Source organism: Penaeus japonicus, unplaced genomic scaffold (genome assembly GCF_977035675.1).
Source record: "Penaeus japonicus unplaced genomic scaffold, GWHDUDI00000001_assembly GWHDUDI00000037, whole genome shotgun sequence".
In the NCBI taxonomy this organism is placed as follows: Eukaryota; Metazoa; Arthropoda; class Malacostraca; order Decapoda; family Penaeidae; genus Penaeus; species Penaeus japonicus.
Window position 1 is genome coordinate 17,060,021 of NW_028234439.1, and position 18,289 is coordinate 17,078,309.

Consider the following 18,289-nt stretch of genomic DNA (forward strand, 5'->3'; position numbering starts at 1 on the left):
AAGTATTTTTGAAAAGATATGATGATAATTTTTGTTTTTTTGGCTTGAATTTATATTTTATGGGAAAGAGAGAAAGAGAAAGAGAGAGAGAGAAAAATGTAATTGTACCCTACCCCCAGAGAATATGTGGAAGCTAAATTACAAAAACGGGCAATGGAAAACAACAACATCTACAGACGGCAGGGATCGGAAGGGAATTCTCCCACTGCGGAAAACGGAACTCACAGATCGGTTGAAAACATTTCCCACCGGAGCGAGATGGCGCCGTATCCCAGACCCAACCCAATGGGGGCGTCTAAACCTCCTTGTAATGGGGTATGTAAGATGAATTATTCTTTGTTGTTGGTTTATATTTGGCTTTAGTTGATATTTAAGTTTTGTTAGAAAAGGTAATCAGGATGTAAGTCAGTGTTAGTTAATTGTTATATGTTGTTAGATGTTAGTAACTATTATGATGTAACTTTATTTGCACAAGTATAATTGGATACACTTGTAGAGTGCAGTGTGATACAAATCTCAAAGATTCACTACTGTAATCACTATATTTTGCACAGTATGATTTATTGTAGCCTATACTAATTCATAACAAAGGCATAAACACAAGGATACATAGTATGTAGAGTATATGTGTTTCCAATAATCTCCGTAATATTGTCTCAGCAGGAAAGCCTGATTGTTATTCCATTATATGCTGAAGTAGAATCTTTTAGTTGCGATTCCTGATTCATTTTTCTTCCATACTAATTCAACGTTTTTGTTTTTCTTTTTTGAATGGAATTGAGAACATGTCCAGTTATTGTTTTTAACAGTTAACCTGCATGGAAAATTAAAGAAAGCAACAGATGCATCTTGATTTGTGTGTATTGCCCATTGATGTTGCATTTGGAGTGAATGATTAAAATGCATTCTATCTTAAAAATACATAACATTAGATAAGTTAGATACTTGTTTGCACTTTGAGTTTTCACCATAGGTTATAGATGCAGCATTGAATGGTAATAAACAGTTTGACTGAAGCACATATCCTGAATATCAAGACCTCATTTGAAAGGTTTTCCTAAAGTTCCTTGAATGCAGATTTATTGATGTTGCTCTCTTATGGAATGTCAAAGTATGAAATCTTTTATTTAAGTAGCGTAGCAACATTTTTGTTTTTAAAAGCTTCTTAATGTGTTAGCTAGAAAAGGTGTAGAACCAAGGACCTGAAGGAATGGAACTCTAGTTTGGGTCTTTATCCACCTGACCCCACATGCCCAAAAGAGAGTGTGATGTTATAAAATGCTTCAGTAAGTAATGTGCTTGCAGCTTGATGGGTATTCACAAAGGTTGCCAAGCCAACCGCGACCGCAAGACCTTAGTCGGGAGGATATGACACGTGCCGATGTCAAGAACATTCAGAAGGAAGCAGTGTTGTCTTATGTTAAGGTGAGGTTCTTGGTCCTCAAATGTTGGTTTTGGTTGGCGGAGAAGGCTTTGCATTTGAAATATTATTATATATATGTGTTTTACCTTTCTTTCTCTTTCTGTTTTACTTTCTTTTTTTCTTACTAATGTTTTGTGGGATAATGAGTGCAGAGTGTGATGAAGTGGGTTTATTTTTCCTTTTTTTTTCCTCCCATCCCTAGAAGAGAGAGTGGAGTTCAGTAGATGATAGAAAATACACAACAGGGAAAGATTATTGCAGAAGTATTCCTACCCAAGTGGAAAATGGCTTTTTAAATTGCTATTTCATTAGATCTAAGATAGTGGTGATTTTCTATACATATATATGACTTTTAAGATTTTCACCATATATTTAGAGGGAAATAGAGAAAAAACATGAGGCTCAGAGGACACCACGGCCAAAACGCATCAGTCGAGGAATAGCAACACGGACTGATGTCAAGAATTTACAAAAGGAAGCGGTGTTGTTATATATAAAGGTGAGGCCGATGGCCCTCGGAACGACAGCTGTGAGTGGAGACATGGCAAGAACCAAGTGCATTTACCTCTTAGCTTTGTTGCTTCAGTTACAGAGGAAGACCAATTTCTGCTGATTGATAATAGGATAATTGTTTCCTTTCCATGATTCAGTCCATGGGCTATGAATGAAAGTCAGAATATTTACATCTCATTCTTTGTCATTCAAGTTTTTGATTATTGGGTAGTTCACAAAGAATAATTGGCATCCTTTTAATCCTCTCAGTTTTTGTCAGAAGAAACTTATTATCACAGCAAATGTTTGGTATTTAGAAAGTTATATTTAGTGAATAGAAAAATTATACGTAGCATGTAGGAAGACAGTCGAATATACATTATGATATATATATATATTTTTTTTTTCCAAAATTGCGAAAATTAGTAGTCACCAATGGCCTCCTTGGACTATTAACAATATATGACTAATAATGATATTTTGTATTTTTTAGGACATAACAGTATTGCCATGTTAGTATATTAATCTGAGATGCAGTAAGGGGATGCCATTTAGAATGCATTTGAAATATCCTTGTGAAATATGTTGACAAGAATGACAAATATAGCCAACAACAGGACTCACGTTGCCTTTGCAAGATGTAGCACCTGCTTCCTCATGGAGCAAGGGAGATAGAGAGGGGCTTGGACACGCAGGCAGAACAAAAGTGGAGATTGGTCGTCAGAATCTGTTCATCCATTTATTTTATTTATTTTTATTTTTGTAAATAGTAATTTCTCGAGTGGAAATTGCACAGAAATGTAGATACACTAGCGTTGTACCGTGCTGTGCATTGTCAAGATACTTAGACCAGTACTACTCCTACTTGGCATCGGAAGCATGTCTGAAGGTTGCTTTACAAAGTGACGGTTGCGCCTCTCTAACTGTCGGCAAGTTACTCAAAACAGGATTGCGAGTCTTGTGTGGGGAAAGGAGAAACTCTGAAGATCGTAGATGGTGCAGAGAGTTACTTTGTTTATGGTGGCGATTGTCTTTGGTTTGTATCAGTTTCATAATGTATAGTGTTTCTTGAGGAATGCTTTTTGTAGATGTTCGTGTTCCAACAATATTGGATATTGGTGAATGAAGTGCAACGAGGATGTTGCAAGCATGAATTGCATGGGTCCTGAATGATATAAAAAGAAGTTGTAGTCAGATAGAATTTTTGTATGTACATCAAGTCACGTAATCTGAGTTGTGTTACTCTTTAAGTCTTTAAATTTATATGCACATTTATTTGCATAACCCTTTTAAGTAAGTATTTTACATGCATTGTGATATTGAGAATGGAATGTGTAGTTCCTAGTTTCCAGTACTCATTTTTGTTTATTGGTATCTCTTCCAGTCTCGCGTTAGCCCTAGCAAGGGTTCAGCCTCCAATTCCCCTGACGTAAGCTTCGACTCCGGGGATGGGCCTTCATATCCCCAAGTTTCCTCTAATTCCTCTCACCTACAACACAATGTGCCACATGCCACCAGCTTCTCATCTAGTCCTTACACCAGCCAAAATGTTAGTTACCCCATAAGTGCTCCTCAAGCCTCCAGTACGCCGTTTGCTGGGAGCAATAACATGGCCAACCCGTATCCCAGTGCAACCCACCAGAGCACGTCCCAGCCCAGCACCCCACATGCGAGTACGTACGCAAACAGGGGGAGCAACGGCTCGTTGCCCAAGACACCGAGCACGGTCAAGGCTCGGAAGAGAAGCGGAGGTGGCAGGCCCTTTGATCCCGATTCGTCGCCTGCTCACCTCAACTTCACCTACAGACGGGAGATGGAGAAACAGCAGCATGAGAAGCAGTTGATAGAAAATTTAAGAAATGTAGGTGTTTGAGGTGTTCAAAGTATTCTGTTAATTGTGTTGAAGATTGAGAAAGATTGTAAATATTAATACATATGGCTACATTTTATAGAAAAACCCAGCAGCTCAAGTAAAAAGAAAATTGAGTTTAAATAGGTGATAGGATTCTTATTAGCTTAACTGACAAACACATTTGATTTGCAGATAATTGAGAGCAGATTAAAGGTGTCATTGCCAGCTGACCTCTCGGCTGCCCTGATGGACGGGGTTGTGCTGTGCCACCTAGCCAACCATGTCCGCCCGAGATCCGTTTCTTCTATCCATGTTCCGTCTCCGGCAGTGGTAAGGCTGAGTGACGATAGAATTTTTTATTTAGTCTTTTCTCAAACTGAGTAAAGTGAAGTAAAGGATGATTCATATGAGTCAATGATTAGTACAAGTTTAGTATAAGGACCTGGATTCCTTTTATTTGTTATTTTGAGATTTGTAGTGAATTATCTGTTTACACAATATTTTAAGGGTTTTCATCACTATATTTTGTTCTTCCTTTCAGCCAAAATTGACAATAGCTAAATGTAGGTTGAATGTTGAGAACTTCCTTGAAGCTTGCCGGAAAATTGGAGTAGAAGACGTAAGTAACCTTTGTGTTTCTTCTATTTGTTTGTTGCTGTTTTTCTTTACTTTTCTTTTCACCATTTTTTTTTTATTTTATTATATTCCCCCTTTTTTCTTGCCCCTCCCCCTTTTTTTTTTACATACCTTTTACCTTTTAGTTGCAGTGTGTACAGCATATGTTTCTGGGAGAAGTATTGAAGGCAGAGGATGCAGAAAGATAGCCAGATTATGTTAATTGAATATACATCAAATTATAAACATGGGTGTGGATATCATGGGACATTAACAAATATGAGACTGGAAACTATTTAGGCCTACAGTCTGTAATAAGGAAAGAAAAATTATGGTGCAGTAAAAAAAGATATAGTGGGCAATTTGGGCATGACAGATTTTCTTTACTTGGAAGCAGGTTTTGTAATTTTCATCATGGATGTTGTTAATTTGAACTCTATGAGGCAGTGAATATGAAGATGATAATAGTGCATATTTCTATTTTGTTACTTTTAGTATCAGAGAGTGAGGGAGACATTACATTACATTGCATATAACGTAATTAGATAGAGAAATGTTTTATGGCTGATGTTATAGATGTGATCACCTTGGCAAAGAGGTATCGGTAAATGAAATATCTTTTCCTGAAAGATTTATAGAAATTAATTTTTGTCATAATTGCATTAATATCAGTTTATTAGAAATGGGTGGGATGATAACCTTGTCAAAGCAGAATACCTGTAAAATGTTCATATATTTATATCAAAAATTTGTGAGAGAGGACAGATTTGTTACTCTGATTATAATTTTCTTGAATCTTATGTAAAAAAAGGTTTATTATATATAGATGATAGACCTATCTTATGAAATGTGCATCTGTTTAATGTTGGCAAATCCTGTACAGAATTGGAAATTATCTTTGTGTATGCATGAAAGATGTGTATAGAATAATATATGTCATTACTTACCTGAATGTATAGTTGTATACATATGCAAATTCATTTTAAGTGTATGCATTTATCTAAAGGACTATACAAATGCACAAACACTCAAACATGGTTAGGCTGTGGAACTATCACCTGTCTTGTACATAATGGTTTCCTAACTTCTCCCTTAAGTGTAGGCTGCACAGTTCTTTATTTTGTTTTCATTGTTGCTTTTTGCTTTATTTTGCTGGCTTTTTATTCTTATTTTTTGTTTTTTTCTATGATTTTGTTTTATTTTGTTGTTTCATGTTTTGCTTTGTTCTTTTTTTTCTTTTCTTTTCTTTTCTTTAAGGTGTATTTATCAAGACTATTGTAAATAGCTTTAACTGAGGCCTAGGTATTACAGTACACAAGGTTGGCTAGGTGAGATACGCAGCATTCTTCACTTTTGTATTATATCACCTTATCCATTGATGTTAAAGCACCAGTACGGGACTCAGATTGGTGTCATGCCCTAACCTTTTGTGTATTTTCCTGCTTTCCAAAAAGAAAAAAGAAAAAAGAAAAAAAATAATTGATGAATGGAATAAATCAAGAAGAGAAGGAAAAACGAAAGCAACTAGGAAATAGAAAATACCTGTATCTTTAAGATAGAATTTAGTTATCTACTAACCATGAGTGAGAGTAGAGGTGCAAGAACAAAATTGCAAATACTAAAAGAAAGATAATTAAGAAAAAGCTTCCAATATGGTGTAGGGTACATGATACGTAGTGTTTGGTTCGTAGGATTGTTTTATTTTGTTTTTCTGTTTTTTAAAGGCTAGTGCATGGCAATTTGGATGTCTTACTTTATAGACAAGCTTCTTATTTCTGTTTTTCCCTGTTCAGTTTCCCTTTTTTTGTTTTATGTTTGGGGCAAGGGGGAAAGTAACTGCTAGGAATGTATATAAATTGAAAGCTTTAAACAACAAAAAATGCTTAGAGAATGAAAGAGGTATTGGGTGTTACCCAGCATGGCACTCCCAAGCATCTCACAAATGGCAGGCTAGTCTTTAAAAGTGAATGTAGCTTCACCTTCAAAAAACACCATTGTTTTTTGTTGTTTTTTTATAAAAGATCTCACAGCTGGGAGGAGGGTTTCTTGGTTTTTGTCACTTTTCTGCATGCACTCAAGTGGAGGGTTGGGATAACTCCTTGAATAACACTCATATCAGAGCATGAAATAGTGGAGAGTGGGACTAATACTGTATAAAAAAGTGGAAGATAAAATTAATGATTCTTTTAGTTTATGGCTTTCTTTGGTGCCTTGGGTATTTCTGTAGAGGTGAGAGGACCCCCACTTGAGCTTGTGTTGCAAAGGATTTCCCCCTCCGTCTCACTTCGGCGTTGGTGTCTCTTTACAGGCGCGCGTGTGTGCATGCGACGATATCGTAACCCATTTTGACCCTGAGCGTGTGCTAACAACTGTCCGCTCCTTTGTCAACCCCTCTGAGTCCCTGTCATTAACCAAGTATAATGGCGTGGTTGTGGATCAGCCTGATCCTCATGCCCCTCCTGTGGCCATCCTTGAGGAATCCCTGACCTCTCAAGGGGACAGCGAGACTACAGTGCATTCACAGCCGTACCAGGCAGCCGACCAGCGTTTCTTGTCCAATGCGCTGCTGTGTATTTTCCTATCCACTCTTGTGTTACTGTATTTGTATCCTCCTCCAGATGATTAGAGCCACAGTCTTCCCGTACATGAGAGAAATAAGAAAAGAAAGAAATGAAAGTAAACGTTCATTCAATTTTTTTTCATATTTTTTTTTTTCTTTATTTTTTTTTTTACTTCATTAATGGTACTGTATTGCATAGGCCTTGCTTTATTTCAGTTGCTTATATGGATTAAGAAACATTGAATCTCAAGAAACATTGTTAAGAAAAAAGTACATTGTCGCCAACTCTGGCTAGAATAATTATAACTGTGCATGGAAACTGCAGTTATCTGTTTAATTTTACACGACTGTTTTTTGTCAGAGATTGGTGAAATTCTGTTACTTTACAGCATGGATACCCTTTATTCCGCTCTGCTCTTGCCTGTTTGGTATCTGAAATGTTATTTGTTTATATGTCTCAGGTTTATTTTGAGAGCATTTGCAGCTTTTAGTTTATACATCTACCTCTGTCTTTAATCAGGTTTCTCGATTCTAAGTGAAATAAAGTAAAGCGTGGGATGACGACACTAATCTCTCTGAAATGGATGATGATGCATCTCGGCATACAACATTTCGGCTCAAAAAAGAAAAAAAAAGAATTCAGAAATTTCTACCTCTTCGGTTCATTAAGCCATTGCTCTCCTGTCATACTATACTTTCTTTTCTATTTTCTTTCTTATTCCTCTTTGTTTCTGGCTGAGTAGATACTAATGCTGTATCTTGCACCACTCTACATACCTGTATATAAATATACTCAGTGCATTTCCATAGAGCATGTTTTGTATTTGTGAAGTGTAATTTCACTTCAGTAAACAAAATTAATCTTTTTACAAGGTGAGTCCGAGTAGTTTTATTATTGGGAAGACCGTTCTTCTGAATAATGAATGGGGAACAACTGTACATTCAATAAGTAAATTGAAAATAAGGTATTATAACGATTAATAACCAACTTCCACATTTAGATGTAACTTCATTCATGCCGAGAATTGCACCTTTACTCTCTCTCTCTCCTCTCTCTCTCACACTTTTTTTTTTCTCTTTTCTTTTGATATTGGCCTTTCTTTGTTCCTCTCCACTCCTTTTTTCTTTCTTCTTCATTTTCTCGTTTCTTGACTCCTCTTGGGATAGGTACTGTATTTTATGGTGTGTCATCTTGTTACATATCTCGTTCCTTCTCTTCCTCTCCTTTTCTCTCCCGCTTGTTTCTGTTCTCTCCTCCTCTTTTCTTTTTATCTCTTCTCTTTTCTTCTTTATTTTCCTCTTCCTCCTCTTTTCTGTTTTCATCTTCTCTCATATCTCTTCATTTTTTTTTCTCTCTCTTGTCTCTATAGTCTCTCTTATTCTTTCTCTTTTATTCTCCCCTTTACAGATATACGTTTACAATTAAACAGACACAAACACATGCATACAAATGCACACGCAAGATCATACCTGCAGCTAGATTGCACTTATACAGACTTCCATGCTTTACATACACATACCTGCATGCATTCATATTCAGACACACATACACAAAAATATGCTAACATGCCTAAACAGAGTAGTGGTAGTGTTCTCGGCTGGCAATCTTGCTGACGTGAGTTCAATGCCACACTATCAGTGGATGGTGACCCCAGCCATTCCTTGCACACAGGGGGTAACTTAGAAGCACAATAAACAGACAGCTGCATTTTGACTTAAAAGTTATATTATTATAATTACTGTTATATTATTCATGTGCTTACAGACCCACATACACATAAGCAGACACTCATAGATACATACACATAAGCAGACACTAATAGACGCATACACATAAGCAGACGCTCATAGACACAACACACACACACACACACACACACACACACAAACACACACACACACACACACACACACACACACACACACACACACACACACACACACACACACACACACACACACACACACATACAACAGATGGACACAGATTTATTAAATATTTCATATCAGTATTGATGTATTTATGTGTGATATGGTGTGAATTTATGTCAATATTTATTCAGTTATGATCTTAGTCGGTTTGTAGTTTATTTAGTTAGTTTGTACTTGTGTATATATTATATTTAATGATGGAAACATTAAGAAGAAAACCAGGATAGCAGGAAAAAATCGATTAGTAGATAGGTGGAGTTATACATTCATTCATAACATCTTAAAGTTTGTGACGCGAATCTCTGTTTGGGTAGGTAGGTGGGGTAGGTAGTTGGAAATCATGGATCTGAAGAAATTGTATGGTGTTTTTTCTTTTTCTTTTTCTTAAATGGTTGTTATTGTAGCTGGAAGATATCTGATTGATTATATTGAGAGAGAGATTGGCAAGAAAGAGGTTATGAATGTGAGAATGGCTTACCTACCGATACTGCAGGCCCAGGGGACTGAATGAAGCATTTACTGATTAATTGGGAGGGTTTACGTCAGTATTACAGCTTTCCACTTGGCTTCTGCTAATATGCAATGGGCAATACAGCTTTGATGATAAAATATTATGCTAAGGAATATGTAATTGTAGTACATATTTTCTCACCTCCATTTATGCCAATTTTACCAATAGGTGTTAACTTTTTCCATAGCAAGAACGAACTTCCTGCTTAACACAGTCGGTCATCTCTGGGTGTGTTTTATGTGCAAAGTTCCGTTTATGTTTACAGATGGAGAGTTAGCAGTTTACAGAGAAATAACGGTTCAGCAGTTTTACTATTAGAACTTCTTTTTCTTTCAATGTGAACGTGAACTGTCCATGAAATATCCAAGTAACAGTGTTGGAAAATACGTCTTCAATGTATGGCTGTGTGTATACTTGTGTGGGAATATATGCACTTGTATGTGAACATGTAAAGTAAAGCAGTCTACTTGTGTGTAAAGGCATGTAGGTAGTGCCACATATTTTGTGAGAACAAAATAGAAAATATTTTAAAATTGCAAGTATATTTTACCATAAATTTTATAGCATTGCAAAGCAACTGAAATGAAACAAAAAGGCTTTTCTTTGAATATGGATCTAAACATCCGGCTGGAGACTTTCTGCTTTGTTTATGACGTTATTGTATTACTTTGTATGATTTTTGACATTCCACTATTGTCCAAATTTTAGGAGTAGTAAAAGTGTCCATATTATAGCTATTAAATGATATATAATCAAGATATATTGGCCAGTAGAATAGGAAACCCTGGCATTTAAGTTATGTGCATTATCAATTAAGTGAAATGCATTTAGAAGAGGTAATGCTGTATTTCTTATTTTAATTCTTAGTATTATGTTAACTTTATATTAGTAAAAAAAAAAAATCAAAGTATCTGATATAGATTGGCTGATTAGCTACAAGATTTATGATATAGGAAAGAAAATGGAAAGAGGGCTCTAAGAAGAAATGAATATTAGAGTTTAGAATTTTTCGTTGCCTTAAAAGCTCTTGAAAGTGAGTGAATTTCAGATCTTCTGTACCGTGAGGCAGCGATCCAAAATGCATGCCATCAGCCGTAGTTGCTCTCTTCCAAACTAATTCTTGTAAACACAGGCTTTTTTTTATGGATGTGTTTTGATTCCTTGCAATGCACTGTTATGTGTCGAGCTAAGTTCCTCTTCTCCCTCCCCCCCCACCTCCCCTGGCCTTTTGCTATAGGATGGCTATTATGCTGTCCATGGTTTTTAGTCAGTATAAGTGTGCCTAACTGTAAATAAATCCTGTTTTGATACGCTACATAAACACTCTTCCTTGATTTCTTATGGGAGCATAAAATCTGATTGACCCATGACCCATGATGCACTTTCATATCAGAAAGCAGAAATTTATTACTAATTCTAAATCATATATATAAAGATTGGCATGTATATTTATTAAGTTTATTATAAAAGAAGAAAAAATATGAAACTCATTTTTTTTTTTTTTTTATAGTATTTAGTCTTTGGAATGATATAAAACTGAAGGATCTTTGTATCAAATTGGAATTGCAGTACGTGCAGCTAAATGATATGAAGAATTTTTCCTGTGATATTATGAATGTAAACTTTTAGTTATTTATAAAGTGTATACTCCTTGAGTGAGCCAAGGAAGTCTAGTCCCAGAACCTAAATATCCATAAAGGTGCTTAGGATACGAAGCCCACTGTTTTTACCGTCTCAAGGCCGAGCACTTCACTTCCACTTGTTAAACTTATTTCGCCACATTTTGCCTTCCCCGGAAAAGAACTTGTGACACTTTCTGTAAGTTGGATTACGAGTGTGTCTTGAAGTGTACTTAGTGGTTGGTGACTGTTCTCTGGATAGAAAACTGATGGGAAGTGCGATGAACAGTCTGATTTATGATTGACTTTTATGCAAGGGATGATTTTTCTCTTTTGAATATATATTTGTTTGAGAGCATCAGAATAGCATTTGAATGATTTCTGTAAAAGGATGAAATGCAGCTTAACAAATGCTTATTGTTTTTATTGCAAAGTTAAAGCACTTGCACTAGTCATAGCTGGCTCAATTCATATATATTATAAATGCCTTTGTACTTAATAGGGTTGCTTTTTTTGCTATAGCCTGATATTTCAACTAGTTTTCTTCATGAAAATGTGAATTTGCTGTATTTCACCAGAGAATATTTCACACAATGATATTGAAAAGAAATATTCCTACGGTGCAGATTAGTTGAAATATCACAGTGATATTGGCAGCCATTAGTGACCCAATAGGTTTTTTTTTATATACTAGGTAGCTCACATTTTTTGGTAGCAGGTGTAAGTTTGGGTTTAAATATTTTTAAAGGCTAATCAAGTCAAATTATGTATCCGCTGTAATTTCAACGGGACGGAAACTATGCTCTTTGCATCTGCTACCAGATATACATATATTTTTTTTTCTCTTTCTTTCCTTAATGTAACACTTTTTGTCATATTGCTGATATGAATTCCAAGTATTCATCTCCCATGTTCCAGGTGCACATAATTCTGTAGAACTTATATATACATATATATATTCTGCACATGATTTTGAGCTGGAGAGTTTTGATAAAAGTGACTGATGTGCCTAAAGTCTTGGAGAATATCAGTAAGATCGGCTTGTAATGGATCTAATTCAGAGTGAAATTCATGGGACAGGAATTTGAGTCATTATCGAAGAAAGATTGTAATCACCAATATTTAACAAGTGTAATGGACTTTGTGATGTATGAATAATAAAAAAAAAGTGAATAATATGTGTAATTCTAATACCATTTAATATTAAATTCCTAACAGATTAAGTAAGTATTATTATGCTGAACAAAATTCTTGTCTTATAAAAAAAAAGATTATGCTTTGTGAATTCCTGTTAATGCCGTAGGATTCATTATTTTCAATGGGTAGAGTAAGAGGAATAAATCAAATAGAGTGCCCCTTTCTTTTAAATTTGTAATTCTATTTATACATTTAATATTGTCAATCTCTTCCATCCACAGGAGTACACCTGCAGTGCACATGACATTCTAGAAGAGAGAGGGACAGTGCGCGTGGCCATCACGGTCGAGAGATTGCTTCAGTTCTACCAGGGACGCCACGCACCCATGTCGCCAAGAAACCAGACCCCAGTATGACACCCCCTCTCCTGAGCTCCTCCGCAACCCCCAGTATTATCATGTCCTGTCAGACTTGCAGATCGCAGTTTTTTCCGTGTATAAAGTGAAAAGGACAGGATGTAGATAGATTCTTCTCTCAATTCCCCTCCATAATGGGGCCAAGTCTTCTTCAGAGGATAATATTCCTGCCACATAAAGCATTCTTTTGTTTTGTCTGCAGATGTCTGTTATGAAAGAGACTTCAACAGTTAGCTGCATTTAAGGCTTGTGCAGTTTTCTGTTTTGACAAGAAGGAAAAAAAAAGAAAAAGATAAAAAAAAATGTGCTTCCCTTTACTGTCATTATTCAAGCCAAAGGCAATTTGTTATCATCAGTGAATACTCTGCACTGTTGTAATTTTTTTTTATTCATTTTTTATCCTTTTTATTTTTTTAAAAGGAAGAAACGGTAAGGTTTGTTCTTTTTTGTTTTTAAGATTTTTATTTTTTTCATAATCATCCATGACCTTCTTTGCTCACTTCAAGGTCATCAATCATTCCTAAGTAAATTTTATACTATAAATCTATTGTGTGCTTTTAAACTGTTCCTTTAGTCATGTTATATATATATTTTTATCTTTACACAGCTCTCTCAGCATCGTACTCATAAGCTGTCTGTTACTGTCGAAGTACTGAATGAAATTTGCTCACTATTTATGCCATTTTATGTAGAGAGAGATAAAAAGTGTTCAGAAAGTGTCCATCGTGTGGGTTGTGCTAAAATGATGACCTAGTCCATGGTTCTTCACTTTTCATTTCTGTATTTGGAGTTTCCAAATTTTTAGCTTGATTTTTAAATGTTTAGGAAAATAACGAATATTGCATGTTGTAGTACCCCATTTGTATTTTGGAATTACTTAGATTTTACTCAGACATTTACTGTCAATGACAATAATAAATTGTTTTGATTATCGATCTCTTTGGGCATCAGTGTTATTTGTTAAAAAAAACTATAGGGGGCAATGTCAAAAGAAAGACATGCCATACTTGTTGAATTCATACCACAAGATAGATTTATTGTTTGTTTTCTTTCATTTTTTTTTTTTTTATTGCCCGTAAAAGAGATGATGATGATGATTGTGTGCAAAGGTTGGAGTAATCTAAAAAAAAAATAAATAAAGACATATTTATTCATTTTTATAATATCCATTATATGCTGGATAAAAAGTGCAATATATTTTTTACAAAAAGCAGGGGGGGTAAAAGGACACTGGTACTTAAAAAACAAGTTCTTTCCATTACATCTTTCACAATGTTTCTGTTTTTCTCCTTATTTGTACTATGCCTCTAGCTTTGCGTGTTCAGCATTTAATTTACCATTTTCATGTTGGACAATAAGAATGTATACATTATATATATATATATTTATGGGGGAAAATTCAAACAAGTTTTCATCTTGATTCATTTTATTAAAGGTTTCATTCAGCTCAACTTCCATTTACTGTAAAATGTGTAGACGAAGCTGTGTTTGTAGATGAATGTATATAGGAAATAAATATTCACCAAAGAAACCATACTTATCAAATATTCTTATCCTAAATATCTAATACAAAGAAAGAAAAAATGGAGGAAGAAGAAGAAGAAGAAAAAAAGAAGGTACCAAGACTGTTATTCCATTTTTCTACTCTCATACAGACGCCTCTCTTCTGAATAACGTTCTTTGTCCCTCTCAAACTTTTCTATGTAAACCTGAAAGAAAAATGTGTATGAGTATACATAATGTGACAGACTTGAAATAGAATATCAGTACTGAAGTCAAAATATGATATTCTGCAGAATCCATTTCTTCTGCTCCATTTGTGCCTGTTATCATCTTACCTCTGATCACTCCTTGTTGCATGAACAGAAAACAGAAACCACATTAGGGAACTATTAATTCATATTTTTCATAACAAAAGTAACAGACTACATTGTCTATATATTACAACAGAAATATTTACTTTATATGAAGACATGAAAAAGATATAAACTATTATTGTTTTGATTAGAGAGACCACCTGTGACAAGCAGATAGTTGTTTGTGTGCTGTGTGATTAACTGATTATTAGAATCATTTGGCAACATAATGCAATATGGTAATACTAAATAAAGGAAAAACAGGCCTCCATGATTTACCTTCTTGTCATCTTCTCCAAGGGAACTCCATCGGGCTGCAAGTAGTTTTGTCAGCTGCTTTTTATCCACAGGCCTTCCAGTCTGCTGCAGGTGCTGTGCTGAGGTCGTCTCCCTCTGGTCTTGGCAAAACTGTAGGAATGCGCTGCTTGGTCTCTTTGGAGCCGTTGGATCACGTTCCACTTTCTCCCGCTTGACCTATAATGGCAAAAATGCTTGTTATGAGATTCATAGTTCTTAACCCCTTAACCCATTGCAGACGGAGATAAATTTGCTTGCCCAGCCTCCAGGATAGGTTTTATTTTAGAGAGAGACCACTTGAAGCAATATAATTTGAAGCATCCAAATCTCTTTCAGTCATTCATTGTAAAACTAGAGCGGTTTTTGTGTTTTATTTTTTTGTGTGTTTTATTGAGTTTAGAGACTTATATGTGCCGTATGACAGGCTCTATCAGTGCTGCAGTTGACTAAAATTGTAGTATGTTATCCATATTAGCTCATTATTTTCTTTATACTCAATGTGATAGAAGTATTGCTGTTTTATGGGAGGACAAAAGGTAACTTTATTTTTTCGTATTTTTGTGCTGTCATGAACGAATACGAAACATATAACCACCTACAATAAAGATAACAAGAAGAGGTAGGGAAGAGGAATGAAACCTGTGCTTGTGACTGTGAGTGCCACAGTGAAAGACATCCATATTGGCACAGGATCACATTTTAGACACTGGATATGGATTGAGTCACCTTCCTCTTCTCGTTCTGCCTGCACATCCTTCATCGGCGGTAGTTTTGAGCAAGGGTTCATCAACTTAGTGTGTGCCATCGCTCTATAGAGACAGTGCATGCTAGAGACCGTGGATGGGTGCCATTCAAGGCTCTCTCACCTGCTGGTGCTAGAAAAAAGTGGTGCCATCTAGGTTTTGGACGTTAAGCTTGCACGATATTACGGTAATTATAGTAATTAGGACTGCAGTAGCCATCATCACTCATTCCGTTTTCATAGCAAAATAAAATAGCACAGTGATCCAAAATCCCCGAACGTCGTGTACGTCATGACGCCCGTCGTCAGGCCAAAGCTCCTACGTCATGTATGTCATGACACCCGTACGCAATGGGTTAATGACGGGTGACAAGATATCATGTCAAGGGGTGGCAGCATCAACCACTGGGGAAGAGATATTTTGTCGTGGCTATCCTCCTGGCTGGCGCACTGGATGATTGGGCGTATAGCACCATTTGAAGCCAAAACAGCCCTGTTGTTGATGGGTTAAATTCTATTCAACACTACTCCTGAACCTCTATCTTTGTCAATGTTCCCTAACTAGTAAAAATAACTGCCTCTTGTGATACTGAGAGAATAATAGTACTTTTTTATCCCACACTAATTGAAGCACTGATTTCATTAACCAATCACGATATCTGGAGGGTTTGTGACAAAATGGCACGGGCCTCCTAGCAGAAGAGGAGAAATCAAACTACATGGGTCCATTATAAGACAAAAATGGGAGATAGGGCAAGTTCATCACTCATGCTCCAAGGTCCTCCTCATATGTCTGACAAAAATGTTCTGGATATCATAAGTGGGCCTCACTAATGAAGTATATATAATGTATTGTAATGTGCATGTAATAAGCTTTATTGATAAATAAGACAAAAATAACTGGAAACATGCCAAGGGTAAAACTCTCTGATGTTGAATCTTTTCCACAAATTCATGCACAATATATTAGTCTGTTAATTTGTGAAAGCTAAATGTCATTTACTTCATTATCAAGAAAATACAATGGAACAGAAATTGCTATTGAAAATACTCCAACAAAGAGGTCAGAATATATGTTGCAAGATATACAACTGTGGTAAGTCACCTAGGAGACCTTGAGAAGCGGAAAAAGGCATCCCTATTCAACACATGAATAACAAGCCATAGCAAATACATAAATCTATAAAGCCTGAATGTGACATACATCAAAAGATACATAAAAAAATCTGGGATGCTAAATATTGCCTGCCACATTTAGCATGAAAAGAAGCAAACTAAAATGATTTGAGACTCCATTATTTATGAACTCATTGTGGAAAAGTCAAAACAAATTGGTAATGGGAGGAAAGTTTCTGCACCACACACTAAGACTATTAATCCCCCAACCCCATTAAACTGCACATGGGAGGGTATGCCAGAAACCTAATGGTGAAGATTGGATTAGCCCAATGCCAACGGGCCTGGCGAGAGCTGGCAACCCCCTAAGTAATATCGCCTGGGTTATGACGCCTGGTACTGTGATGTGACACACGCAGCCTACTGGATGGAATATGATGCTCGGCATAAACAATTTTCGGGGATGTCACACTGGTGTGACGCCCCGTCACCTCGCACTTTTGCCGTGTCACATGGGTACATAAAAATATGGACTTTTCTGCAGCACCTTCTATTAACTGACTACATATCATAATTGTTTATAGGTTGCTTCTGCTTAAAAATACTTCAGCGTTAGGAATAATGTATCTCTAGTATAAAGAAAAGACATTTCAATCAAGAATATTGCATATGTACCATCATAGTCTGGAAAAAGATTCTATATACAAATATATATGAGGTGAGAAGGTTAAGTAATGTCAATACAGTTTCTTTACATAAAGTGAAGTCACTTACGACCATAAACTGGTTGTGTGTTATTCTGAAATACATATACGATTACATGAACGGGTAACCTATCTATCTAAAACATTGTACATAGCCAACATCTATGATCATTGTATGGAGAAGGGTCGATATGGAAATAAAGTCAGTGAAATATACCTGGCGCTTCCCACTCGACACTGTGCTATTACTTCTTGGTCTCCCCAGGGCAGGCAAGCTTGACGTCTGAGGAAGAAAATATTTCAATTGAATAACTTATCAATTTAGTGGATTTGATTTTGCTATCATTATAATCCTATAAACATAATACATGAAACGAAAGAAAAAACAATAACATGCACACATGGAAATAAATAAGATAAAGCCACAATAAGAACTTTAAGGAAAATGATAGTTGTGGCTGAGTCTTAAAATAATACACAGAAATATATTGAATATATTCAACGCGCTTTTATGTGAACAACAGACACGTACGTAATATATTATCAAACTGCATCAGTTACCTGTGGCAAAGCGAAGGACTTTTCCTCCTCGTCAATAGCAATGGTCAAAGGCAAACTTCTGTAATTATCTCCTCGTTTGTCTAGCTCCTCCATGAGGAACCTGTGGAAGAAGAAATTAACCTGAACAGGATATTCTGAAATGGTGACCTGCCTAGAGTCTGTTAATCAGTAGGAGAAAATGAAAGAAAATTGACTGTTGAAGTTCATTTGTTGCACACTAATGGGATGCAAAGGCTTGCATTATAGAAAGTTTCACTTTATTAATGAACTCTTTCATTGCGTCTCACTCAAAAATGATTTAACTTGATAAATTGTTATTAGCCCGTTAACAATGGGTGACGTGATGAATGGTATCATGATGTTCGGGGATTTTGGATCACTATGTTATTTTATTGTGCTATGAGTAATGAGTGAGTGATTGACAACTGAAGTCATAATTATTATAACTGCAGTAAT

General features: G+C 35.9%; 2 protein-coding genes across 13 annotated transcripts in view; one reads left to right on the forward strand and one right to left on the reverse strand.

Moving 5' to 3' along the window:
* Lrch (Leucine-rich-repeats and calponin homology domain protein) overlaps window positions 1–14,093 on the forward strand; it is a 238,639-nt gene extending 224,546 nt beyond the window's left edge. For 4 of the 11 annotated variants that reach the window (XM_086532250.1, XM_086532253.1, XM_086532255.1 and 1 more), the window contains 6 exons: window positions 120–315; window positions 1,306–1,425; window positions 3,300–3,776; window positions 3,960–4,097; window positions 4,309–4,386; window positions 6,691–12,177. In XM_086532250.1, coding sequence (XP_086388376.1) covers window positions 120–315; window positions 1,306–1,425; window positions 3,300–3,776; window positions 3,960–4,097; window positions 4,309–4,386; window positions 6,691–7,008 — 1,327 coding nt within the window. In that variant the 3' untranslated portion in view covers window positions 7,009–12,177. Of the gene's footprint in view, window positions 1–119; window positions 316–1,305; window positions 1,426–3,299; window positions 3,777–3,959; window positions 4,098–4,308; window positions 4,387–6,690; window positions 12,178–12,422 lie in introns of those variants that run through there. The other 7 variants (XM_086532252.1, XM_086532258.1, XM_086532259.1 and 4 more) reach the window with 4 other exon arrangements.
* Window positions 13,966–18,289, reverse strand: part of LOC122253623 (TCF3 fusion partner homolog) — a 14,371-nt gene continuing 10,047 nt past the window's right edge. The window contains exons 3-7 of one of the 2 annotated variants that reach the window (XM_086532263.1): window positions 17,834–17,933; window positions 17,490–17,555; window positions 14,693–14,887; window positions 14,396–14,407; window positions 14,135–14,266 (exon numbers count right to left, since the gene is read on the reverse strand). In XM_086532263.1, the coding sequence (XP_086388389.1) occupies window positions 14,402–14,407; window positions 14,693–14,887; window positions 17,490–17,555; window positions 17,834–17,933 (367 nt within the window). In that variant the 3' untranslated portion in view covers window positions 14,135–14,266; window positions 14,396–14,401. Of the gene's footprint in view, window positions 14,267–14,395; window positions 14,408–14,692; window positions 14,888–17,489; window positions 17,556–17,833; window positions 17,934–18,289 lie in introns of both variants that reach the window. The other variant, XM_086532262.1, reaches the window with a different exon arrangement.